General features: G+C 40.8%; 1 protein-coding gene across 1 annotated transcript in view; it reads left to right on the top strand.

Annotated features, from left to right (window-relative positions):
- ENPP6 (ectonucleotide pyrophosphatase/phosphodiesterase 6) overlaps positions 1–24995 on the top strand; it is a 234505-nt gene that overhangs the window by 90152 nt on the left and 119358 nt on the right. Inside the window, exons 3-4 of the mRNA XM_069199390.1 lie at positions 5181–5292; positions 8688–8829. Of these exons, the coding sequence (XP_069055491.1) occupies positions 5181–5292; positions 8688–8829 (254 nt within the window). The remainder of the gene's footprint in view (positions 1–5180; positions 5293–8687; positions 8830–24995) is intronic.

The following is a 24995-nucleotide window of genomic DNA, read 5'->3' as shown; positions in this document are numbered from 1 at the left end:
AGATTATTTTTTTTTGTCTCTTCACTACATTTACAGTTCATTATTCTGATTTATATCACTAGTAGAAACATTGCTGTTTTTCGTTTTTTGTTTACAATTCCTTGGTACTCAGGTGTATTTTTATAGTGTGATTGAGTTTGTATGATTGTGAATTTCCTTTGGTTTTTAACATAGGGGGTGGCTTTAATCATGTTTTTCAGCTAGTTTTTCTATTTACTCATTAATTGATTAGATTTAATATATATTATGTAGACATTATCCAATAAATTATATTTGATTATTTGTTTGTTTGTTATTGTATTGTCTCTTGTCTGGTTTTGTCTTGCTTTCTGTGTTCAGCTTTGTATTCAGAGCTCAATGGGGATTTTGGTTTTCTGGAACCAATAGCATGAAGTTGGGTTGTTTTCTTTTGGTATTGTGTTTTAATACCTAGCCTGGGGTCAGAGGCCAATTCTGTTTACTTGCACATGGAACCCTTGCCACGCCACTGGTCTAAACCATTACACAAAAGAGACGTCACTTCAGAAACGTCCTTACATGGACATGACTTCCTTGTTCTACTCGCAATGATGCAGCACTTAGTGTCACAAGTAGGGCATTGAAAGGAGACAAGATATTTCAAACCTGAAAGTATAAGACTGTGAGTTAAACATCTTCGAGGTCTGTGGAAGGAATAGTGGTGTTCAGAGTGTCTCATTCACTCCTTAACTCCCCCTCACACTGCTTTCCTCAACGGTCTGCCGCTCTGTTAGACACTTACTCCCCTTGGTTCCTCATTTATTTCAGAAATTATCCATCTGCTTCACTTGTACCTCATCTCTTTCTCTCCAGCGCATCTTCTCACGTTCTCTTGCACCTACATCCTTCACCTCCTCCACCTGGCCACCCGCGCGCACACATAACCCACCAGCCCACCTCCAAGCACTGCACTTCCTTTGGTGCCATCCACATTTCTACAGCTGTAGACTTCCTTCACACACTTTCCCATAATTACAATGTACACATGTATGAAAATCTCTCTGTGAGAGACCAAGAGTTGGACGAGCATATAGTCTCACCACCTTCATGACCCACTGACAAGCACAGTGAGAAATGTGCACTCCCTCCGGCCTCAGCTCCACACATGTCAATGGTACCCAGTCATACACACCTATGAAAACCTGAACTCAGTCCAACACCTGGAGGTGACTCTGTACTACACGAGTGATATGTTGTGTGAAAAAACAAACATAACTTCTACAAAGAGCCAGCTATCTTATGGCATTCAGGGTGAAGTAAAACCTGTGGCACGTAAACATTGACTGCGTTGCTGACACTAATTACTTTAAAGGTGTTTACAGTCATTTTCTAGAAATCTATCAGTGGTTTTGACTGCAAAGTTAATAACATGAATATAGATCTTTACAGAGGCCAGTTCCAAAGTCAGTTTTTCATTGTTACTACTCTGACCTGTTAACACATAAACACTAGAGACGTTTTAAAACATGGGCAAGGTGGGGTCTGGTCAAGGCCCCAGCCTTTCAGAGGGCCCTGATAGAGCCAGCTCTGTTCAGCTGAGGGTGTTGTCCTGATGACCTTGAAACTTTCTTAAACAGGTTGTTTTAAATACCGTTTTCCTTTAATTTATTTTAATGTGGGTGATGCATGGGAGTCAATTACAGATATTTTGCAGAGAAATGTTTATTTTTCCACACTATGCAGCATCCATAAGCAAAGTTTATTTAAACCGTCACAGGCCTTCACAGTTGAGAAATGGGAGGGGGTTTCACAGAGATTATTCGCAATAATATTCGTGAGCTGCTGCTGTATTATTATAATATAAATATGATTATAATATATTATATAATATTGAAAACACACATCACTATTCATGAATATTACAGGTAAACACATTTGTGGACTAGTGTGCCTGTACTCTGTGAATGACCTGGCCAAGGAGGGCTGAAATTAGATCATAAATTCAAAGCTGTTCTAAATAGGGCCCCCTAAATTACGTTTGGTCCACGGTCCCAGAAATCCTTAAAATGTCCCTGATAAACACACTAAAAACATGCAAGTGTCACATGTAAACAAACTGCTGATCGAACAGCTAGGGCCATTGCAGGAAAAGGCAGGCAACTCAACAACCAACATTACTTGCAAATGTTCCCTACTTTTTTAGGTTGGGTGCGCAAGCGCTTGCAGCCAGTCATTATCTATTCTGTGGCTTTTAACCACGTCCATCTGAAGCCCATCACTTTTATTTGTTCTTTCCTTTCAAAAATCCCTTCATGTCATTGCTCCATGCTTTATGTTTGTCCCGCCTTCAGGTTGCTTTGTTACTCCTTGAAGACCAACCCTGTTACATGGATTATTGCACAATTGTCAATATGCTTTACTGTGAGCGAACTACTTTTTTCTTTTGTCCCTCCCCTTCGGGCTCCATGGCGCTTTCAATTTTTACGCAGAGTGAACTTGATCGGCAGTATTTGAGCGCTTTCCATGACTACCAGTTACTTGACATTGTTTCCCCTTCACGTTCCATTGCACTTTCAAGTGTTGCACAGCGCCAACTCGTTCAGCATTATTGTAGCGCTTTACATGACTACCAGTTATTTAACATTATTTCTTTTATTTCTCCTTGGCACTCAATGGCAGCCATGGCACATTTAAGTTTTACCCAGCGGGAACTCAATTGGCAGTATTGGAGAGATTTGCATGACTACCAGTTACTTCACATTATTTCTTTTGTTTCTCCTTCAGGCTCCATGGTAGGCATGACACTTGATTCTCCTTTTCTATAAATTACCTTTACTTTTTGTTACTATGTAGCCACATTACATACGATTGTTACACAATGGACAATTTTATACTTTCTCCCAATGTGACGCTTTTTTTTAAAAATCTTACTCTGTGTCCATAATATGTAGCAGCAGTGCCTAATTTGTCAATAATTACATGCTGGTTGTAAATAATCACATGCTGGTGCCTAAAGCTTTCCTTTGTAACGCACAGCTGCTGCAGTTCATTGTGAATACCGAGGCAGCATTATTCTAAAGCCATCTCGGGCATTTTTTATATATTTACAGCCAATTTTAACCCCTTTAGCACCATGCCTAATTTGTCATCATGTGCAGGTTCCTAAAGATTTTGTTTACAACGTGCAGCTGCTGCATTTCAATGTGAATACTGAGCCAGCATTATTCTAAAGCCATCTCAGGCATTTTTATTATGTACAGCCACTTTTAACCCCTTTAGCGCAGTGCTTAATTTGTAAATAATCACATGCCGATGCCTAAAGATTTCCTTTGCAAAGCGCAGCTGTTGCAGTTCAATATGAAAAAACTGAGGCACCATTATTCTAAAGCCATCTTGGACATTTTTAATAAATAAAGAGCCACTTGTAACCCTGTTAGCTCACCCAGTGCTTAATTTGTAAATAATGAAGTGCAGGTGCCTAAAGCTTTTCTTTTCAACGCACAGCTGTTGCAGTTCAATGTGAATACTGAGGCACCATTATTCTAAAGCCAAAAGCAATCGCGGGCATTTTTAATATATGTACAGCCACTTTTAACCCCTTTAGTGCAGTGCTTAATTTGTTAAAAAAAATGATGTGCTGCTGCTTAAAGCTTTCCTCTACAATGCGCAGCTCAGACATTTTTTATATATATACAGCCACAGTTAACCCCTTTAGCTTGCACTGCTTAATTTGTAAACAACCACGTGTCAGTGCCTAAAACATTTCTTTCCAATGCGCAGCTGTTGCAGTTCAATGTGAATACTGAGGCACAATTATTCTAAAGCTATCTCTGGCATTTTTTAAATATATACAGCTACTTTTAACCCCTTTAGCTCACTCAGTGCTTAATTTGTAAATCACATTCAGGTGCCTAAAGCTTTCTTTCCAACGCGCGGCTGTTGCAGTTCAGTGTGAATACTGAGGCACCATTATTCTAAAGCCATCGTGGGCATTTTTCACATATATATACAGCCACTTTTAACCCCTTTAGCTCACTCTTGCAGTGCTTAATTTGTAAATAATCATATGCTATTGCCTAAAGCTTTCCTGTGCAATGTGCAGCTGTTGCGGTTTAGTGGGAATACTGAGTCACCATTATTCTAAAGCCATCTGTAGCATTTTTAATATATGTAAAGCCACTTTTAACCCATTTAGCTCACAGTGCTTAATTTGTAATCACAGTCTAATGACAAAAATGTATTTCTGAAACATCTTTTTATTGAGTTTATATGATAATTGTATATCTTTTAATAATCTCTCCCTGTTGCAATTATGGCCATGATTCAGGACAACTCAACATCCTTGTTACACTATAACTGTTTGAACACTCTTGATATTTTTGGGTGACCCTTTTAGTTTATTCCTCTTGTTACTCCTCTGTGGCTGTCTTGTGTCTATTTTTTGGGGAATTGTGTTAGCCCAGCCAGCAACTCTAATGCTGGGGTGGTAAAAGTAGTATTCTATTGGAATAAGCATGGCAGATTTAAATTAGGATGCTAAATGGCATTATTTTCATTTTTTGCTGCAGATAGATGAAGAAGGTAAATGGAAGTGCTTTAATTGTATGCAAGGGCACTGGAATTATGTGGCAGGAAAATACCAAATCATGAAGCAGGGTTGATCAATTTATGTGGCAAGAAATGTCCAGTTATAAATTCACAACATCAATAGCTCTAACTCAAGCAAATGCGATGCCTATTGCATTGCAAATGCTTGTTATATACGTGGCCCAATCAAACGAGTCTCAATAATTGGTGTATGTGAGTGACTTATGAGGAGGCCTACGTGTGACACTTTCTGGCCTGGAAATGGAAATTGCAAACTAGCTGCTCGTTGGTTACCTTGGCTACGGTCCAAATGTTCGACTCTCCACAAGGGTACTCTCAACCTCTAACTCTGCACACCTCGTACAGAGAAAGTTAATCTAATTATTTAAATGCTTCTATTGGGCAACCATTATAGATTCTGGTGACTTTGTCATTGCCACACACCATAAAAAAGCAGTGCCACTAAACATTTAGTATAACAACCTACTGTGCGCTTGACAACACCACACATGGTCTGATTATTTATGCAGTTGGCATTTTTTAGATGAGCAATGGCATATGCTTTTTAAATCCCTAAATACTCCAGTTATTAATTCTCAGATGTTTCTCTGTACTGTTTTTTTATATAATTTTAGGTTGTGAAGTGGAAATCCTAGGTGTCAGACCAAACTATTGTAGAGCGTACTACAATACGCCATCCGATGCCAATTTTTCGATAGCTGTTATTGATGCTGTTCAATCTTTGAGGTAAGAAACTCTGGGGCCACTGTTGTGGTTGTATGTTGTGCATTTTGTTTAGTTCACCATTCCTTAGGGGCAAACTTGGAACAGTGTCTTATTTCTGCATTCTGAGATCACCGAACCCCATGGTTTTAGTATTTACAAGTGCAGAATTACTGATGAAGTGTTCTCGCATTGGCCACAGTGATGGTTTCATGCGGTTGTCCTTCCACTGGGCTCGGCATAGGGCTCATCGTTAGTATTCTCCTCATCTCAATCCCGGGGGTGATTCAGGAAGAAACAGAAGTTTCTCCCAAATTGTTTCCCCCAAGCCCACATATTCTGTAATTTACCCCTTCAAATTGACCAGGAAAAACCTGGAGAATTGCGAACGGGGACAAACCACGTTGGTGCTCAGTGTCTGATTTTTTTATGGTCATTTGAGAGTCAAAACTAGTAATGGGGAAAAATCCCACCTGGGGTCATTACTGTACCATGCGGTATCAGTAATTTTCAGGTTAAAGAAAGGAGTTCTGACTTGAAATACGGGGCACTGCCACTGGTGATGACGTCCTAAGTACAGATTCTTATTTAGAATTTTAGATTTCTCCTTAAATCGACTACAATAGCACAGTACTGCTCTCTGCTCTTACCAGAGGAGCCCAATAGAAAATTCATACTGAAAATTCCATGATATATATCTAGTCACAGGAGTGTGCAGAGTGGTAACGCTACGCCTAAGATTATTGCGTCAAAGGATTACAACTATAAGCCGGGAGTAGTCACTGTCAAACATGGAGTGGTTGCAACAACGCACATATGTCCTCTTTTTCCACAAATCATAGTGCGGAAGATGCATAGACCTCTGAACATCTTAATCTTTTCGGAACAACGACGTACGTTTGAAGCAATTTAAATTGTGCAGTATTTTTTCCTCAATGTAAATACTGTTTTTGGAATCAGTCAGTTTTAAAAAGGATCTTTCATAATTTCCATAACATTTACCTCTAAAATAAATACAATCTGCTTTTGTTATTAAGGCAGACCAGCAGTGATTTTAAACTAAACTGATGAAGCTACCCTGCTTTGATGTACTACAAAACCCAATTAAATATTGTTTCCAAAATCCATTTTGACCATATAACTGAAACAGTGCTGCTTAAACTAGCATCCTTATGTTCCTCTTATTGCAGACAGTATATAAGTGTGACAAAAAAGCCATTCACGTTAATTTGCCTAATAAAAATTGACTTAGTGAAGTATGACACCACTCATGTATTGAATGAATAGGACTGGCCTCCTATCAGTGGGACTTAGTTCTTGATGCTCTGCATTATGCAGAAATCAGTGTAGGACAGCCAGCACTCATTTTGGCAAGGTTGGTCTGTGAAGATAAACCACCAATGGGAAATATTTTAGACCAACCCACTGTGCCAAGGCAGTGTAGCTACATGCTCCCTTTTGGCATGATGGGGAGAGTAGTTCTGCCTCAAAAATACTATTGAAAAACAAGGGTAAACCATGAATTTTAAAGCACATTTTTCAAAATAGATTTGCCGAAAATAGATTTTACAGTCAATTCTGAAGAAACTTACTGAAATATTGCAATACTTCAGTTTGCCACGTGCTCAGGAACAATATTTCACTGTTGTAATAAAAATGGCTACAAAGAAATTGTGTCTGGAGATGATGTTCATCACTATGCCAATCGGTAGCATATGAAAGTGTGTTTCAGATAATAATAAAAACAATTCAGACATTGTCATTATATGCTTTTGTGGCTCACCACTATCCCTGACTGTTCGGCTGTTCATTTCGTGCTGTATGGTAAGTATGTAATAAGGCAAAATATGTTATTACCTCAAGGTATGCCATGGTTCTCTCGTATAATGTTCCTCAGCTGGACTATATTCTGCATGTGTGTAATAAATGGTATGCCTGTTTCATAGCACTGGATGAACAGAAGCATGTATTAGATCATCAAGACAAACAGTTCCTAGATGGTGAAGTGAAACTCACAAGGAAAAACACTCATCAACACACTTGCTGGAGAAAAAAGTATTACCAGAAATGAAACCATTATATGCGTTCATGTCTCCTAGGAGCTCTGGCTGCTATGAAGTTCGCCCAGTGGTACACAGCAAACATTTAACTCCAGAGAATAGGAAAACATCAAATAACAGTTATCTACACACTATCAAACACCCTAAGTCATGGCAGAACAGATTGTACACCTCTCGCTCAGTTACACAAACCTCATACATGCAAAGACAAACAGAAGCAGGATTTTGGTTCAATAGGTTTTATTGAAGCATATGCATTCTATGTAAAAAGCCATGAAATACGATTATGAGGATAATGAAACTCAACACTATTACAGCAGTGACCAGGAAAGTGAAAAACAGGAAGAGTCCTACCGTTTTGTCATAATAGTGTATCTAATATCCCTCCCTACACTACTAAGTTTCTACAAGAGAGCAAATAGCAGTGGTAGCCCTAATCCGCCCATCTAGTCCCGGTAAGAAAGCCCAATCCCCCCACCAGTGTTCAGATGTAAAGAAAAGGTCTGTTAGTCTGCTGGGAGTCCATCCACGTAGACGAAGAGGAAGCGTGGAGTTTCAGAAGAAACTGCGACGACGTGCAGAATGAGATTGCAGTATGGCTGGAATGTCCCATCTAAGGTGGTGGGGGCAGCATGTTGTTTTATAATAACACATCTTGTGCTGAGAACTGCCCAGCCGTGACAACCCGTATTTTTCTGTGTAGGGTAGACATTGTATTCCTGAATGGAACGGCAAATGATAAAAATTATAAAACATCGCCACTAAAATGAAGCCTTGCTATAATAATGAGAGGAATAAAATGACAATTGACTAGGTGAGAGGGCACAGGCCTCAGACCCAAGGTAAAATAATTGTGCCTATATAAATGCTAAAATAACCTCAGGACACGCCCCTGTCTATGTGTCAGTTTTGTGCTAAATTGTCCAGGACCTGGTTCACATCCTGAGGGCTACCAACCTCAGGGGATTTGTGGCCCTTTATTGTAACTTCTGCTTGTTATCCACTTTCACTTTCTAAAGGAGATATTTTGTCAGCTTCGTCCAAGACCACACACGTTTTCCTTTTTATAATATTAACTGCAAAGAAATGTTCACCTTTAAAATAGTGAACATGAAAAAATATTTGTTTAAACCTGATAATCTATAAAGAATACTGTTGCCTTTTTTCTTGTCAACGTTTGGCCTAGTGCTTCAGAATACAGCACTTGAAAATATGTTCAATTGCTTTTTATAATGAAATGTACTTGAATTTTGAAATAGTTTGAGGACCAGTTGCTTATCCTAGAACTACTTCAAGCCTCCTTGGATAAGTGTCCAATAAGGTACATACACTGATGATTTAATTCTTCTGTGTTTGCAGTAATGGCAGTGCAGATATGGCAGGAGTGTACTATGAACGTGTTGATGTGGAAGGCCACCATAATGGTCCCTTGTCCCAGCAGACAAAGGAAGCCACAAAGGTAGTGGACAAAATGCTGCAAGACCTGATCAAACAAATCAAGGTAAGTTAACTGAAAAATGGATACTAATAATGACTTTATTCATCACTTGAATTTCATGAGCATTCTGAGATCCTTTTTTATAGGTGTGAACATGATGGGGTTATAAGAAACCATGCTGTACTTTACCAGACAGAAGACTAACCTTGTATCTTGATAAAAAAGTGAGCAATGTTGGCGCTGCAGACTATTTCAAAAGGCTCCTAAAGCTTATGACTATCCACATATAAATGTTACAAAACATACTAAAGTATCTTCTAAGAGGAAAGGGAGCAGGACTGCCAAGAGCCAAGAAACACCTCCAAGAAATTGGAAATGGTTGGTTAAGCAGTGCATTACCTCCAAATTATATAAATAATTGTTTTCTAATTCTGCTTATTGTGAAAAATCACACCGGAAATTGATATAAAAGATGAATAAATGGATTTATACGTTGCCTAATTATCTCCAACCCATGCACTTATATATTTTTCCGGTTCCGATTATAATTAGACAAAACTAATTTTGTTGAATATTCTATTGTGCCACCATGGTCACCAGGAAACTCTAGGAGATTAACATAGTTAGTATTAAGTGCATCTTCTCCCTTAATGATACATCTCCCATCACTCTTGTCTGTTTTCTGCACAAAGCAAATGAGTGGAGAGGTTATGAAGCCCAGTTTTACGAAAAGTGTGTCCTTTAGCCATTCCAGTCTGTGATCCTGGGGCCCAGAAGGCCAGCTAGGATGAGAATAACTAAGTCTTGAGTTCTTTTCTTTAACTTTTATGCTGTGCTCTGAACTTCTGAAGTGTGGAGCATAGCTGTCTCTTTCCTTCCAAAGCTTAATGAAGAACCACATCGGGTATCATGCATCAGAACACTAAACCCTTAAGTGGGCTTTTATGCTGAGACTCCCAAGTTCCTCCACCTTGCCACCCACCAAGATGCATGGACTCAATATGACACCATTAAATTTGAAAACTTTCTCCAGGACTTTCTCTGTGAATTCTTCATATTGCTCTAGCACTTTACAAAACTCCCTTTTTACTACTCTGACTCTCCCAGGTGTGATTTCCTTCAACTGCTTTAACTATCTGCTATGTTTTCAGTCTTCACGGTTAAGTATGTGTGGTGCATATCAGTGGATGTCAGGAGGGCTCCTTAACTAACCGTGAGAATCAGTTCTCTTAACAGGTTCTTCCAGTTGCTGTTCATTACGGACCTTCTGTTGTGCAGATGTACCGAATATCAATAACTCCTGCCACCCTCTCTCTCAGACATGTTTTCCTTCTAAGGGCACTGATCAGATTATGCTTGGCCTCTAAGATCGCCATTGTATCATTGCGCACTCCTCTAAGAGATACTTGCTAAGAGCTTGGGAGGGAGACACACCCTGTCCCGCTATTGCTAGGATAATTTATTTTGGGTGGAAAACACTGTTGTTTAATGCACTTTTTCACAAAATATGCTTCTGTGTTTTGTCCACCTTCTAGACCATTTGGTGAAAGGACATGTCAATAGGAGTCTCATTGAAATTTACTGCATGAATAAATCATGTTTGGACACTTTTGTGCATTCCTCATATGTAGGCTATCTTCTCAGGTTGTTGGAGAAGCCGAGGATGAATTGGTTGCTTTTTTGTTTAAACTATGCTTGAGAATATGGCCTTGAGGTCTGTGCTGAACGGAATAAGCACTTTCACAGTGTAGGTAGTGCAACTCTTTGTAGCTCCTAATACAGTATAGCCTTCTCAGATGTCCTCCTTTCCTGCCTAGTGGCACTGAAACAATCAATGTAAGTCAGTAAAGTCCTTGGGATTGTAAAAAAAACAAGTGTTTCACAAAGTGTAGCAAATGAGCCACACCCATTCAGCAGGACAGCTGGCGAGCGAGCAGTGAGTGTCCAGTGGTCTAGTGTGGAAAACATTGACTCACGTATATGACTGAAGCATGGTGTGCTAGGCTACTGCCTTTGCAAAGAGCACATTTTTCATTAACATGGCTACTACATTTCATGAGGCATGTGCCTATACTACTAAACCTACGAAGCACACAAACAATAATGTGCTGAGATCTGATTTCGGCTCATGTTTATCGTTTGTGCACCACTCAAGTAAAGTGTCTTGGTTTGCTGTGATGCTAATAGAACATTTGTTTCCATTAACCTCCAGTACTATAAAAATATATATATTTAAAAAAGTATGTGCCTCATTTGAACTTCTGCTGCTGATATATTTTGAAACGTTTGTAAAGTTAATTTATAGGTATTCACAATTTGTTGTGTGAGACAACATTTACATCCTGCAGCATTTTCCTTTACACTTCCTGTAATTCAGCGCCATTGTTACTTGGTTGGTTCATATACCAGCATTCCTTCAAAACGCCGTTCTCCATGTTAAGTAAGCAGAAGACCTGGCATTTGACCTCTGTCTTTAAACTCACAGCAAATGTGACCAGATAAATACAAAATGTAAAGTCATCTTTATTGCTAATTTCCCTTCTGAACTCCTGCAAGGTTATCTTGGGGATCTTGCGGCAACCCCCGCACCCCTATTCCTGCGCCTGGGTCACTGCCTCCAACGCGTTATTCCAGTAGGCCAGTCAGGCGTGCCGCCTCCCAAGTGTTTGCCATGTGAATATAAAACAATGATTCAAGCTCAGAGAAAGAAAGAAGGGAGAGTCGGGAGACGAGCCAAAAGTATGCTTGTCACTGGGAACCGGATATCCTGGCTTATGCCGTAAGAATCACCAGGGGAAGTATGCTTGTCACTGGGAACCGGATATCCTGGCTTATGCCGTAAGAATCACCAGGGGAGTATGCTTGTCACTGGGAACCGGATATCCTGGCTTATGCCGTAAGAATAACCAGGGGAAGTGTATCTAGAGTTTACAATGGCACCTTCACTTCTATGTCAAGTTTGCAGAAGGTTTCACCTTTCACTCGACCTCCTTTGGGAACGTTTTAGACAGTGTCTGGCATTTGCTGACCCAACTGTGTTTATCACTCAGTTTTTAAAAGTTAAAATTAATGAAATTATGGCTAAGCAGTTCAGACATAGGGTGACTGAACCCACTATTGATGTGGAACCCATCCAGAGGAGGGATTTGAGATCATTTGTTTGAACCCGAGCAGAAGTGCAGATTTACCTCTGAGCTTTAAGGGTGTTGTTAATTCTCACCTATCCACTGAAGCGAGTAGAGATGAATGCTGTCAAGGAGCTAGGTCTGGCTATTTGTTAAGGGAAGCATTTGCCTAACTTGAGTGAATCATCTGCCTTAGAATGAACATTTCATAACGAAGCAGTATCTTGGGATCCAGGACTATGGCATGAAAGCTGGGAGTAGGGCTGCCATGTTAAACACACCATTGGCATAGTTAGGCTCTACTATCAAAGAAGGGTGTTCTGGAAAGGGTAAGTAAGTAAAAGTATTTACTGTTTCATTCATGAAATCTTACAATAAAGAATAAGATCATAAAACTCAATTTTGTGAAATTCTTAATTACGGTGGAACAGATTTTAAAAACATAGGAAAACGCTGGAAAGGAAGAAGTGGTCACAAGTAGCGTGAAATTGATTTTAGCCAATTAGCATTAATTGAGTCTATGGCAGTCACACAATATTGCATGGATTTGTGGTAATTTTATATTTTAGTCTGTGTGTTTAGATAAGTGTGCAATAAATGTGAATCATCCTATCTACTTAGGTGGTTACTGTACCCATTAAGTTAACACACAACAAAATGGTGCATCCCAAAGGCTTTTACTTACTGGCACTAATGGCACCGGGAACTTTTACTTGGAAGATAGCACATCTTTTCCTACTGGAACCTTGGCACACTGACACTTATTTGAGATATAGTGGTTTTAATGGCAACAACACTTTACCAAATGTATATTGTTGGGATGCTTTTAAATTCTCATTGTAAATTTGTGTAAATTGTTTTGCAAAGGTTTTAATTAACTATGCAAGAACATGCATAACTGTTGTCATAAAAGTCAAGCTTACCACCTTTGAAACAAAAGATAACCCTTCAGTTGGCAGCACAATTAGGTTAGTTTAAAAGAAGAAAAGAAAACAAGTCATAAGATTAAGTATACATTGTGTATGCCATTTAAATTAATCATTTACAGCAAAATAGTGCATGCTAGATACGTTTAACAAAGGTTGGTATTTCCATTGCATCTTTATGAAAACCTATAGTCACGCACATCTTTACTTTATGTAAAGAAAAGCTGTAAATCCAACAATATGTTATCACAGCACAGAAGTAAAACAAATGAACGCACAAGGCCAATTACTGAATAACGGCATGCCTTTATGACAGGCTTAGGCATCAAAAAAGCACACTTTTTCTGAACAAAAAGCCATAAACCAGCCATTAAAATGTCATTTAGTTAGCAAAGTAAGTACATGGGCTCAATACCAAGCTACACATCATGCTGCAAATGCGGTGTAATAAAAAGACTATTGATGCTCCATTACAAACATGGGACAGAGTTACCATCCACGAAACGCTGTGCAGTGGCCTTGGTGGACAGCTTATACAAATGGTGGCAAAACATGAAAACCAGATCAAAGCGAGTGGCTGAAAGGGGCTGTACAGAAGCCGGGGAATTTTATACAGTAACATCTCTTTGATGAAAACCTGATTGCAAGTTATATATTCTGCAGGGAGGTGTAATGTCCATCACCTCCATGTGGGTGTTTACAGAGAAAGGACAGCAAAGTGCAACATTCACAAGTAACGCTACAGCATAACTTGGGTCTCTGACCATAAGTTTTCACATGACAAATTTACTTGGAACTTGATCACTAAGTAACAGGTACATTTTCACGAGACATGAAATTAAGTTGAGGTGAACGAAGTATGTTATTCTAAAGTGGTGTTACTTGAATTAGATTCAATGTTGGCAGGTATTGCACTGTGTGTTAATGTTATCTACTGCATAAATGTTCATAGCCAGCTGGTCACACATTCAAATCCTGGGGACTGTACCACAGAGGTGGCCTCTTCCGTGCCTGGGGACAGATGGAGAGGTCCAGGCATTGGTGAATGACTGTACTCCGACTATTACCGTAGTAATGCGGGCAGCTTCTACAGAATTGTAATCTACGTTCTTGCTAGCCATCTAACTGTGATGCTGTCAGTGCTGTGCTCTAAATAGTACTTGCTCCCTGTGTGAAGGAAGATTGCAGTGCTGCTGCCCACGTGCTTCCTGGGTTGTTTTATTGGAGACTGGGAGCATGTTCTCACTAAATAAAAGCCTGGAGATGTGGCTTTGTCAGTTGTTTAGTACAGTGTGGCATTAGTGTTGTACCTGTAAAGCGTGTAGCAGGTGGTGCAAAATCTCCACATAGATGAGAGGTTAAGATCACCCTGCACTAACCCCTGTGGGAGCCTGGCTGGGCGCCACGGTAAACCTAGGTTTGCACTGTTCATGCAGCACTCTCTGCACTTACACGCTCGAGTTAAAATTACTTTTTATTTGACCATATTTATTATTTTTGCTTGTAGTTTGGGTTTCCTGGCCAACCTTTCACCCTATGTTACTTTACTATTTTATTTTAGTTACCTCACACTCTAACACATGCCTTTTTATTATTTTATATTTCAATTCTTTGTCTTGCTTTGTTCTGGCTTTTCTTTTTCTGCGCAGTTGCAGTACGCATCATGGACGGCATTGGCCTACACTTGTAATATTCTGTTTGGCAACTACGCGGTCTAGCGCTCTAGTGCCTATGTAAAGACCTCGCCCTTGGGCCTTCCCGGCCTCCGCAGCTTCCCGGATCTGACTATTTTAGACATGATAGTGATCATTACCTGCTGATAGTGAGCCTTGCTTTTTTGGCCTTTTTTATTATTATTTTCCTTGCAGTTTGGGTTGCTTGGCCCACCAGCCACACTCTTGTAATTTTAATCTTTTATTTAGTTACTTTGTGCACTTGCGTCTCAATATTCTATTATAGGTCATTTCACTGTGTTAGTTTGTTTTTACTTTGTTTTCGGCTCTCAATAGTTTCAGTACACAGCATGGAAGACACTGGGCTCGAAATTTCATCTTCTGACCAGCAACTAACATTCTGTTGCCTAGTGACAGACTCCACCCCCTCATCCACAGCGACCTCCTGGATTGGCCCGATTTAGACACATGTAGCACATGTATGGCGAGTTTAAAGCAAACCTGTCTGCACCCCTATACACACCAGCCGGGCAGAGGGCAGGTTATGCTGCTGGTTGACGTTCCCTTCATTTCGTAATCAGAAGGGTCATCATTCTCTCTCTTCATGGTATCACGCCCAGTATGAAATCTCTCACTTACCCTAAGGTACTTTGAATTGCCATCTCACATTTATTGTGCTTGTCCACACCTTTCTAAAGCTCTTCTCCTGCTTCTTCAGTCCTGTGGTCTGAGAGAGCTGGCCTAGTTTGCTATTTCGTGCATACTTATTAATTCTCTCTCGCTTGTGAAGTATGCCTTAGATATTCATGATTTTGTTATCAAACATGTCATTGGCCTGGTCTTAGTTACTGAAGCTTGGATTATAGATTCTTAAGTACATAATATTGAGTTAGCCGTCCCTGCTGGCTACAAAGTTGTTTAGGCCACCCACCAGTCTTGCACGGAAGCCTCGCCTTAATGAGCAAGGATTGTTTGTTATCCCAAAGAAATAGTGTAGGTCCTTTAAGCAGAATCCCCACAAACGTCATTAACCCTGAGCTAGGTGACATGAAAAGAAAGTGTAAAAGATCGGAAAGAGTTTGGCGCCTCATCTACTATCTATAGAAGGAAGCTGGTTATGAAAAGAATGTGCGAATTTACAAAAGTGTGATTACCTTGCATATATGCAATATTACATTCAACACATTGAAACTGCAAGTAACAACAGTAGGGAACTCAATCTTTGCAATCCCCTTGTGATAACGTCACTTTTGTGTTTGACAAAAATCAACTCAAATTAATATGATTTCATGCTGGATTCATGCCCAGTGTCTTTGGCCTGCTTCATAGAAAGTGACTGTGCTTTGGCTTTGTAAGCTCTCCTTTGTCACTGGAGAAGTAACATTACCCTGGAAGTTCACCCTATCTTCCCCCCTTCTAAAATTTATTTTTAAAAAGCCACTGTGGACACGACCATCCTGACTAATTATCATTTTGTTTCATCGTTGCACTTCTTGCAACTGGGTTTCTGTCCAGCCAACAGCATGGAAACTGTCCTTACCATGGTTGGCAATGATACTTCAGCTATCCTTGATGAAGGGGGTAAATTAGCTTTAATTGACTTAGATCTCTCAGTAGCTTTTCACACAGTCTCTCGTTCCATTCTTCGAAAGCTGCTCGGGGCCTCAAACGTTCAAGGCTCTGTGCTTCAGTGGCTCACCACCTTTCTTATTAAGGGAAAACAATGATTTACTTCCCCCCTCTCACTTGTTTTCTCATAGAGCGTTCATGTGGTGGTATTGCTCGGAGCATCTGCCCTTAGTCCCACTTTATTTAATGTTGATGTGGCTCCTTTGGCTGCTTTGATCGAGAATTGCAATGCTACCTTTAACTTGCACGCAGATGATATGCAGTTAGCCACCTAGATTGCAACTCTGTAGTTTCTTGTGACAACTTTCAGGATTGTCTTCTACCTGTAGCCCGACTGAGGAATAACAGTTCTCTTCATCTTAACTCAGATGAAACAGTAGGTCATTCTTAGAGAGAGGAAAGCATGGTGTACATCTTGGTGGTCCCGGGAATGGGGCTCATCTGAATACATCTGGTTCTGCATACAAACTGAATATCATCTTTGATAATAAATGATCTTTCAAAGAGCAGATTGCCAACGCGGCAGGACCTATTTTCTGGTGCTATGAACATTCCGTAACATTCCGCATCATATCCCAGTCTGCTATAGGAAAACTGTAGTTCAGTCTTTGATTCTGGCGAGGCTGGATTATTGTAACTCTTTGTACATTAGTTCCCATATTATTTTATGTTCCGTCTTCAACACTTTCAGAATGTGATTGCCCGATCCATCTTAAGCCTTAGCAGAAGACCACATATTTCCTCACATCTTGTGCCATTGCATTGGCTTCGCATCACAAAACATTGCCTTTTTAAAGTGCTAGTCCCCTGCCATAAAACCATCTATCTCCTGCTTCTCTGTAAACTCCTCAAAATGCACTTATCCCTCATCTCTTAATCCTTTATTCCTCCCCAATATGTTCCGCTGTTCTAGAATCCTTAGATAACCGTACACTAAACAACACCCAAATCCCATGAAATGCGTCTGTAATCTCCATTGCAAAGTGAAGAGTGCATTCACCAAAGAACACAAAGCAGGGTGGGTCAGCGTTCAGTGCCATGAAAAACCAGTGACCATGACAAAGACGGCACATCAGAACCTGAAATGCACCATCAGTGCAAGGACACGCAACAAGAGGTTTATGAGGCAAAACAACTGTTTTGGAGTAATGTCAAGCAATTAAACCTAAAAGCAGTGAACGGGCAATAGAAATAGCAATGTGTGCTTTTCAGGTACCCTGGTGATGGGTTTCTGCAGAAAGCAAAAAGACAGCAGATGTCAATACAGCAGTTGTTGCACATGAGGTGGTCTCACCTGGCAGGGCCCTGGCTCTCTCTTCTTCTGAAATGTCGTTTTCACCTATGTGCGTATGCTAACTCTAGCTGAGGAGAAGAAGAAGGAAATGTTAGACACCATGAGGAGCCACATGAGGTAGAAAGGACAAATGTTTGTGTCTGTTACACCAAGAGCATCTTTATTAGGACAGGATATCCAAAACCCAAATTGAGTTGAACAATGGGTGACGGCCGCTGCAGAATTTTATTGGGCGTTTAGTGAATTAGTCACACACCAACTTCTGGTGGGGTATATGTTGCACTAGGCAAGAAGAAACTGTCACAACTGGTGCATGCACTCTTACTCAGAACCAGGAAATTGATGCGTCAAGCGTATAAAAAAGGATTTTCCAGTGGCTGTTGATGACACAAATTGTTAGCAAAATGGTCAGCTGGAGGCTGACCAGGGCAGATTGCACAATACACTCTAAATCTGCATATGTTTATTTTCTGGTATTTAATAAAATAAAAAGGAAATCAGGTGTTTATGTAGTATGAAGTCTGGATGTCTCAGTCTCGAAGGTTCAGTCTATTGGGCTTTTATGATTAATTTTATAGTAAGATACAGGTTTGACCTAACTCCACCAGATAGGTGGAGATGTACATGGTGATCGAGGTAAAAGTCAGAACAAGCTGTGCTCTATAGAGCTGGTCAGTACAGGGAGATCCAGATAGGCTGCCCCCGTACCTTTCATATTTGCACTATGATGGAGCCACTGGCATTGCTGGTGAGACGTAGATTGGCAAATACAAATGTATGCCCTAAAGATGAGGCATAATATTTCACTCTCTGTTCATGAATTTATATTATGCCCTAAGGAAACACCAGCTATTATCAGAGGTTTGATTAAATCTTTTGAAGAATTTAAAATATTGTCTGGGGCTGATCATAAATAGTATTAAAGCTCTCTTGTATTTCTTATCTCTTTTCTGCAGAGAGTGCTTATTGGAGGTGGGACTAGAGGTGGTTTTGCACATATTTTAATGTTTGGACCTGTTCACTCTTACAAAGATGGGGTTTGCCAATTTAACCCGAGGAGAACCATCATCAAAGTGGAGGTTTCAAAGGGTTGGATTCACCATACCTCACCTCTCCTTGAATAGGTCGTATAGCAATAGCAACATTGATAAACGTTCTTACCTATTGCCGTATCTTTTCTGAATAATGACCACAATGATACAAGAGCCGTGATACCCTAGAATGGACGCAATATAAACAAGATTATTTTTAGAGATGTTGTGCTTTAAGGGAACGGTGAAGATACATACAAAAAGGAGTTTGGGGGAGGGTTTAGTCTCTGATTTTCACAAATACTATTATGCATCTCATTGTTAGCACAGTGAGATTAGTTGGTGGAGGGATGCATATTATCACAGCATTCTCAGCAATGCAATCTCACTTCACTAGCTGCAACTATAATCAAAGAATTACCAGACCCTGTCATGGTTTTTTAGAAAGACCTGCAATAAAGTGGCTGTACAAAGGTAGACCTAATTGGGTATTTCAGTGACAAATCCCTGTGGAGAAATAATAGCTTTAGCCTTTTCGTCTCAAGAGAAGGGGTAATTGGCCAACAAAGATTGTGTCACTATTGGAAGTGTAGATTCCAAATACTTTCTCGTGTGATTTGATCAGTTTTATGAGATGTAAGGACTAGATGGAAGACTCTTTCTTCTGTAGGGTTGCCACTTGCTTAGAACTGAGAGTGCAGATGCTATGTTATATGTATTTGTGAAGTGCACTGTCAGCAGTAAGGGTATCATGGCGCTGGGCAGGCGTGTATGCTTTGTCCTGCCTATGATAGGTTCATAAATTCAAAAGCTAGGTGTTCAGCTTCTTGTGGAATTCATGAAGTGTGGGCAAGGCTTGGATGTGGATAAGGAGACCGTGCCACGCTTTAGAAGCATTGTAAAAGAATGCCCAGCCTCCAGATCTGGTTCTGTATATGCATGTGATGTGTGTGAGTAGTATTCCTGCTCGGTGGTTGGAAGAAAAAGAGATGCAGCAGCTCAGATAGGTGGGGATTAAGTTGTGTAGTGCTTTAAATATGTCTGTGAGGAGAGTGATAATGTTTGTCTATCGGGAGTCAGTGGAGCCCCCTGAGGTGTGGTGTGAGTTCTGTGTGGGTGGTTGAGGATTAGTGTGGCGGCTGAGTTCTGGATGGTTTGCAGTCTTCTAGCGAGTTGCTTGGTGATCCTAGTGTGGAGGCTGTTACCAGTGTCCTATCTGGTGGTAACTAGAGTGTGAGTGATAATTTTTCTAATGTTTCTTTGGAGACAATTGAAGGTCTACCTCAGCATCCTCAGTGTGTGGAAGCAGGATACAGTGGCAGCATTGACTTGTGCTGTCATATCCAGTTTGCTGCCAATAATTATTTAGAGGTTCCAGGCAGGGGTTCTGGGTATAAGTGTGGGTCTGAGTTTAGCCGGCCATCAGTTGCTGTCCCATGGAGAGGGATTCTTGCCAAAGGTCACTACTTCCATCTTGTCAGTGTTGAGCTTGCGAAAGTTGACTTTCATCTAGTTAGCAACTCCAGTCATGCAGGCATGAACCTGTTTCTTGAGTTGGGGGTCTTGCCCAACAGGGAGAGTATGAGTTGCCTGTCATCTGCGCAAGAGAGGGTCATACTGTTGTGTGCGTGGTTGATGATGACCAGATGGATCATATGTGTGTTTCAGAGGTTGGGGCTGAGTGATGAACCAGGATGCACTCCGCAGGTGAGTTTTCATACATGAAAAGAGTTAGATGCCAGGCTGACAGCCTGTGTTCTATCAGTTAAGAAGGAGCAGATCCAGCAGAGAGCGGGTTCTTGAATTCCCCTTGTGCATGTATCTGATGAGGATGGGGTTTGATACCACGTGAAATGCTACTGAAGGGTCCAGGAGTATGAGAGGCTGCTGTATCTCTGTCAAAGACCATGCAGATGTCTTCTCTGCCGGCGATGAGTGCTGTTTCTGTATTGTGGTTGGGCCTGAATCCAGACTGCATGGCATCGAGGAGCTGGTGGTTACTGAACTTGTGAGTGAGGTGTTGGTTGATTAGTTTCTCTAAGACCTTTGCCTAGTATGGTAGGAGGGAGATGAGTTTTTAGTTGGAAAGTGTGGCTGGGTCAGCGGATGGCAGATTCTTGGTAGCAATGAAAGGCCTGTGAGGCTGTAGGGCAAATATTGGAATGATATGTAGCTTTAGTTTGTGGTGAAACCACTGTAAAGAGAGATGTAAGAGGTAGTGGTGTATGGAGGACAGTTAGAGGCAACCAATAGTAGCCGATGCATTACTGACTGCTCATTTGCTTTTCCTACTTCTCATCTTGAAAGAAAGTCTTAAAGATGAAAGCAAAAACAAAAAGTAAATATAGACCAAGTAGACTAGCATATTTTGCTGTGTGTACTTCCCTACTCCCCTTAGCATTGAATTGAATGGTGCTGAGGACCTAAGGTTGAGTCAACACAGTGATGTCATTCAGATGGAGTTCGAAGAGTATGTGTTCTCGACCTGATATTCTTGGCATTTGGTGAAATACATTTATGATCAAATGCAGCTTATGAATTGAAGATGATGACTAGAATATGAGGGTCTGCACATAAACAAATACCTGAAAATAGTTGAAATCTGCAAGAAATGTGACTATTTTTAGTTTGTAAAGTTAATTCTTGCAAAGATGACAAGTGTCACAAAAGCAAATTGTGTGCGTATTGTCTACTGTGTATAGTGTGTTCTGTAATGTGTTTTGGGAAAAAAGTGTAAAATATTTAGAGGAATCAGTGTGGTGGGCATTGACTGTTGTGCTAAATTATGCTTTCTTGGTAGATTCCCAGTCGGCAAAAAAAATAGAAAAAAGTTCATAGATTACATAGCTAAGGTTGCGGCAGATAGCACTGCCTGACCACCACCTTAGTTCCAATGGCAGACAGAATATGTGAAATAAGCAAAAGACTAAGGGGAACTCCATAGGTTGGAATACGGATGAGAATATGACATTTCTGATAACATGAAGGAAGAGATTTAGGGCTCCATAAGCTATCCATGATATGTTCATCAAAACATTCCATGGAGAGGACCTTACCACAATAGAATTAGGAATTTTAAATGTAAAGAAGTAGAACTGGATTTAAAAAAACAAAACTGCAGGAGTTAAAATTGACGATGATATCTAGGTGATGACTGGGCGGGGGAAAAATTGTGTCCACAGGACGGGTGATACTGGCGAGGCTCTGCCTTATTCAACTTAAATTTTGACAGAGTTTGTTTCATGCAGGCACGCCTTTATAAAATAGAAGAGCCAACCTGGGCAGTACACGTTGTCATATTGTAAATATTTGGCTTTTTATTTAGGGTTAGATGAAAATGCTGCACTTTGAAATATTTGCAATTCTCCTATAATGCTATTGGACAGCACACTATATAAACTCACGGCTGGTCAGCTTTAAATGCAATGTAACAGAGCTCTCAAGTTTCCCATATCCATGCTTGAGTAGCTAATCTAGTCCAGGTTTTTTTCTGTGCAATTTTATAATGGGATACTTGGTTGTATGTCAAAATATTCTTAGCAAAAATATAATCTTGCAGGTTTATGGAGTCCTAAATATAATTTATAAAAATATCATCCCACTTGATGCAAATTTTCTATTTTTATCCCCAATTAGTGTAAACCATAAATTGGGATGGAAATGTCACCAGCATGGTATAGGGGCGTCTTTCCTTACCCTGAGTGCCCAATTGCACATATATCTGGTATCCTGAGTTTAGCCTAGGCCTTTCTCTGACTATGTGAGGTCTTTGACCTGTCCTGTGACCAGGAGAAGGCACAGCAAGCATGCCCTCATTTCTGGCAGGAGACTACTGCCACAGTCGTGAGAACACTGTCAAGAGTGGTGGTGGCGGAAATAAAGCTGCTGATTTATCAACCTGAGTACTGTCATTTGGTAGATTCTAGGGTGAGGGGTGAGATTGCAGACTTCAATATGAAAGGTGAAAAAGTCTCTTGGTGGGGGCTCCCCTTTTGCCTGTCCCTGATTAATCCTTTAGATGGAATGGTGACAGCTAGATACAGAAACCGTAGACCTTTTTTTTTGTTGCTATTGGTGCATGAGGGTGGAGGCAGCCACGGTGCTACTTACCACAAAATGCATCACTCTACACAAAGGCTGGTTCTGGAGAAGAGCCTGAATAGAAGACTTGAAAGGAGAACACAGTTGAGATAGTGGATCCACATTCCCTCTCTAGAAGTTGCATATGAAAGGGAGGGGGACCATCCCACCTTCTTCCAGTTAAGTGTTCTTCATGACCAAGGAAGGGTGGTCTCTGCAGAGTACTGAAAGGACGTCTGTACATGCAGGGCTTGAGTCTGCCTGACAACTAGAAGCCCAGAGTGAAGGGGATATGATATAAAGCTTGGACTTTTTACTGGAGATATTGTGGATGTGCCTAGAAATCTGCCTACTGAGATAGGAAAGAAGTCTACTGGGCCCTACAAGAGAAAAGGCCACTTGGGAGGAGCAAGGACCTGCGTTTTTCCAGTGGTTGTAGGACATCCAGGAAGAGTGGACTACTTTAGAGCAAACTAAGAGGATGCTAGTGCCTTTGGGCTCCACCCTACTCTCTCATCTCTGTTTCTAGTGAGAACCTTGACGCGCTCCTTATTGGCCAGTCGGGTGGCAATTGTGTGATTGCTGTTGGCTCAGTCGGGGATGCAGCTGCATGTTTGCTGCAGGCCTGGGTGAAGGCTTAAGCTGACCACTTGTGGTAGGCTAAGATGAGTTCTACAAGTGCCCATAGGCTGTAGACCCAAATGAGGGCTTTATCTGCATGATTTACTTCAGCCCGGTTGAGGGTTGCAGCTTTATGATTGCCATTGGCTCCCATAGGGCTGAACCTAACTTTCTGTCCATTCAGGACTGCAACCTCTGAGACTTTGGGGCCACATTGCAACTTTAGCAGCAATCTGAAGACTGTTGCATGTGGGCCCACACCTGCACAGCATCAGTGATTGAGCTGGGCCAGTGCACTGACCTGATTGACATTACCCACGCCTGGCTTGGATCCTCTAGCAACATTTGCCATCTCACTGTGACCCCCAGTTGGTGTGCAGGAGGGCCACCACCAGCACAAAGCAGCCTGCGATGAGCACCTATCCTATGGAGGAGTAAACCCACAAAAAGTAGCACATTTGACTGAGACCACATAAAAACTACACCAGGACAGGATACTTGCTAATCCTTCAACTCACCAGAAGGTGACTCATTAGCTAGATGCAATCATTTGGGAGTGGAGAGGGAGGGGCAGGTGTAGAACCGACAAGGGTATTGCACTCAAAGACCATAATTTGTTTAATCATTGATTTGTGTATTATTTAGCGTTATACTCTGAGTAAAGTGTTTTGTTCTTGTAAGGACAAGCATGGGCCTGGATATTAGGATCACTGTATCTATTCATTGAGTGTTGTGTGCTGAGCTCCAGCACCCCACACTATCTCCCTAAGAAGTCTGTGACTGCTTGCCTTTTTTAGCTTGAGAGTCAAGTGTAGAAAGGATTGTACTTGGATCAGTTTGCAGAGCCTATGACTGGATTAGGGACAACAGTGGGAAATTACCTCAACTACAAAGTCAATGCCCAGTAGCCCCTGCCTGATCCATGACCTCCCAAACAGGGTCTAGCACTAGATTTAAGACTCAATATTTCTGTCAGATAATATTATGGGGATTATAGTCTGGTACTATATCAAAATAAATAGGGCTCCAAATCCCAAATGCACAGGAATAACTTTCACTGGATGAGCTACTCATGCACTGGTCTGTAAAACGTAATACCGCTGGTATAGATACTGCTAGAGGAATGCAAGGCCTTCAGTTTGAGGAATACCCTGTAAGCCAATGCTGCTTTTTGCATCACATTGATTTACAAAGTAGAGATTCATTTCTGCAGTCAAGGCTATTCCTATAGATGTTGTAGCATTGCATGTTGCAGAGCACTCCAAACAAATCTATCTCCCACTTGACGTCTCAAACTGTTACATGAAAATTACCACTTTATTAAAACCCAGATGGAAATGGATTACAAAAGGGAATCTCTTCCTGCCAGGGTGAGTGGTAAATGATGACGTTGGTAGTGTTTACATCTCTCTGGTATCATATTCACAGACTGCTTCAGTGGTTCCATTTAATACTGATACTGTTCCTCGTCTTCATGAACCAATGCTTGCCCTACACCCACATAGCTCCGGTCTGATTCATACATATTATTTACCCTCTGCTACACCTTTTGCTAATATGAAATTCATGCAAACCATTAAATATATTCCCCTTTCATTTTCATATTCCGTAGATTACATCTGAGTATTCATTGTTTTCCAATGTATGTTTTCATTGATTACTGTAATATTATTGCACTTCATATAAAGCACCCTAATACTTTCCATTAAAAGTATGATAAATATGACTTTTCAGTTAAGTGAATATGGCTGCTTCTCTGATTAAGTGGTTTATTTACCAAGGATTGATAGAATACTATCTTCTCGTTCTCTCCTATAGTGCTCCCTGGTCACCCTCCTATATCCATTCAA

This window comes from Pleurodeles waltl, chromosome 1_2, assembly GCF_031143425.1.
Source record: "Pleurodeles waltl isolate 20211129_DDA chromosome 1_2, aPleWal1.hap1.20221129, whole genome shotgun sequence".
In the NCBI taxonomy this organism is placed as follows: Eukaryota; Metazoa; Chordata; class Amphibia; order Caudata; family Salamandridae; genus Pleurodeles; species Pleurodeles waltl.
The sequence above is the reverse complement of the archived record's forward strand: the minus strand, read 5'-3'. Positions and strand labels throughout refer to the sequence as shown.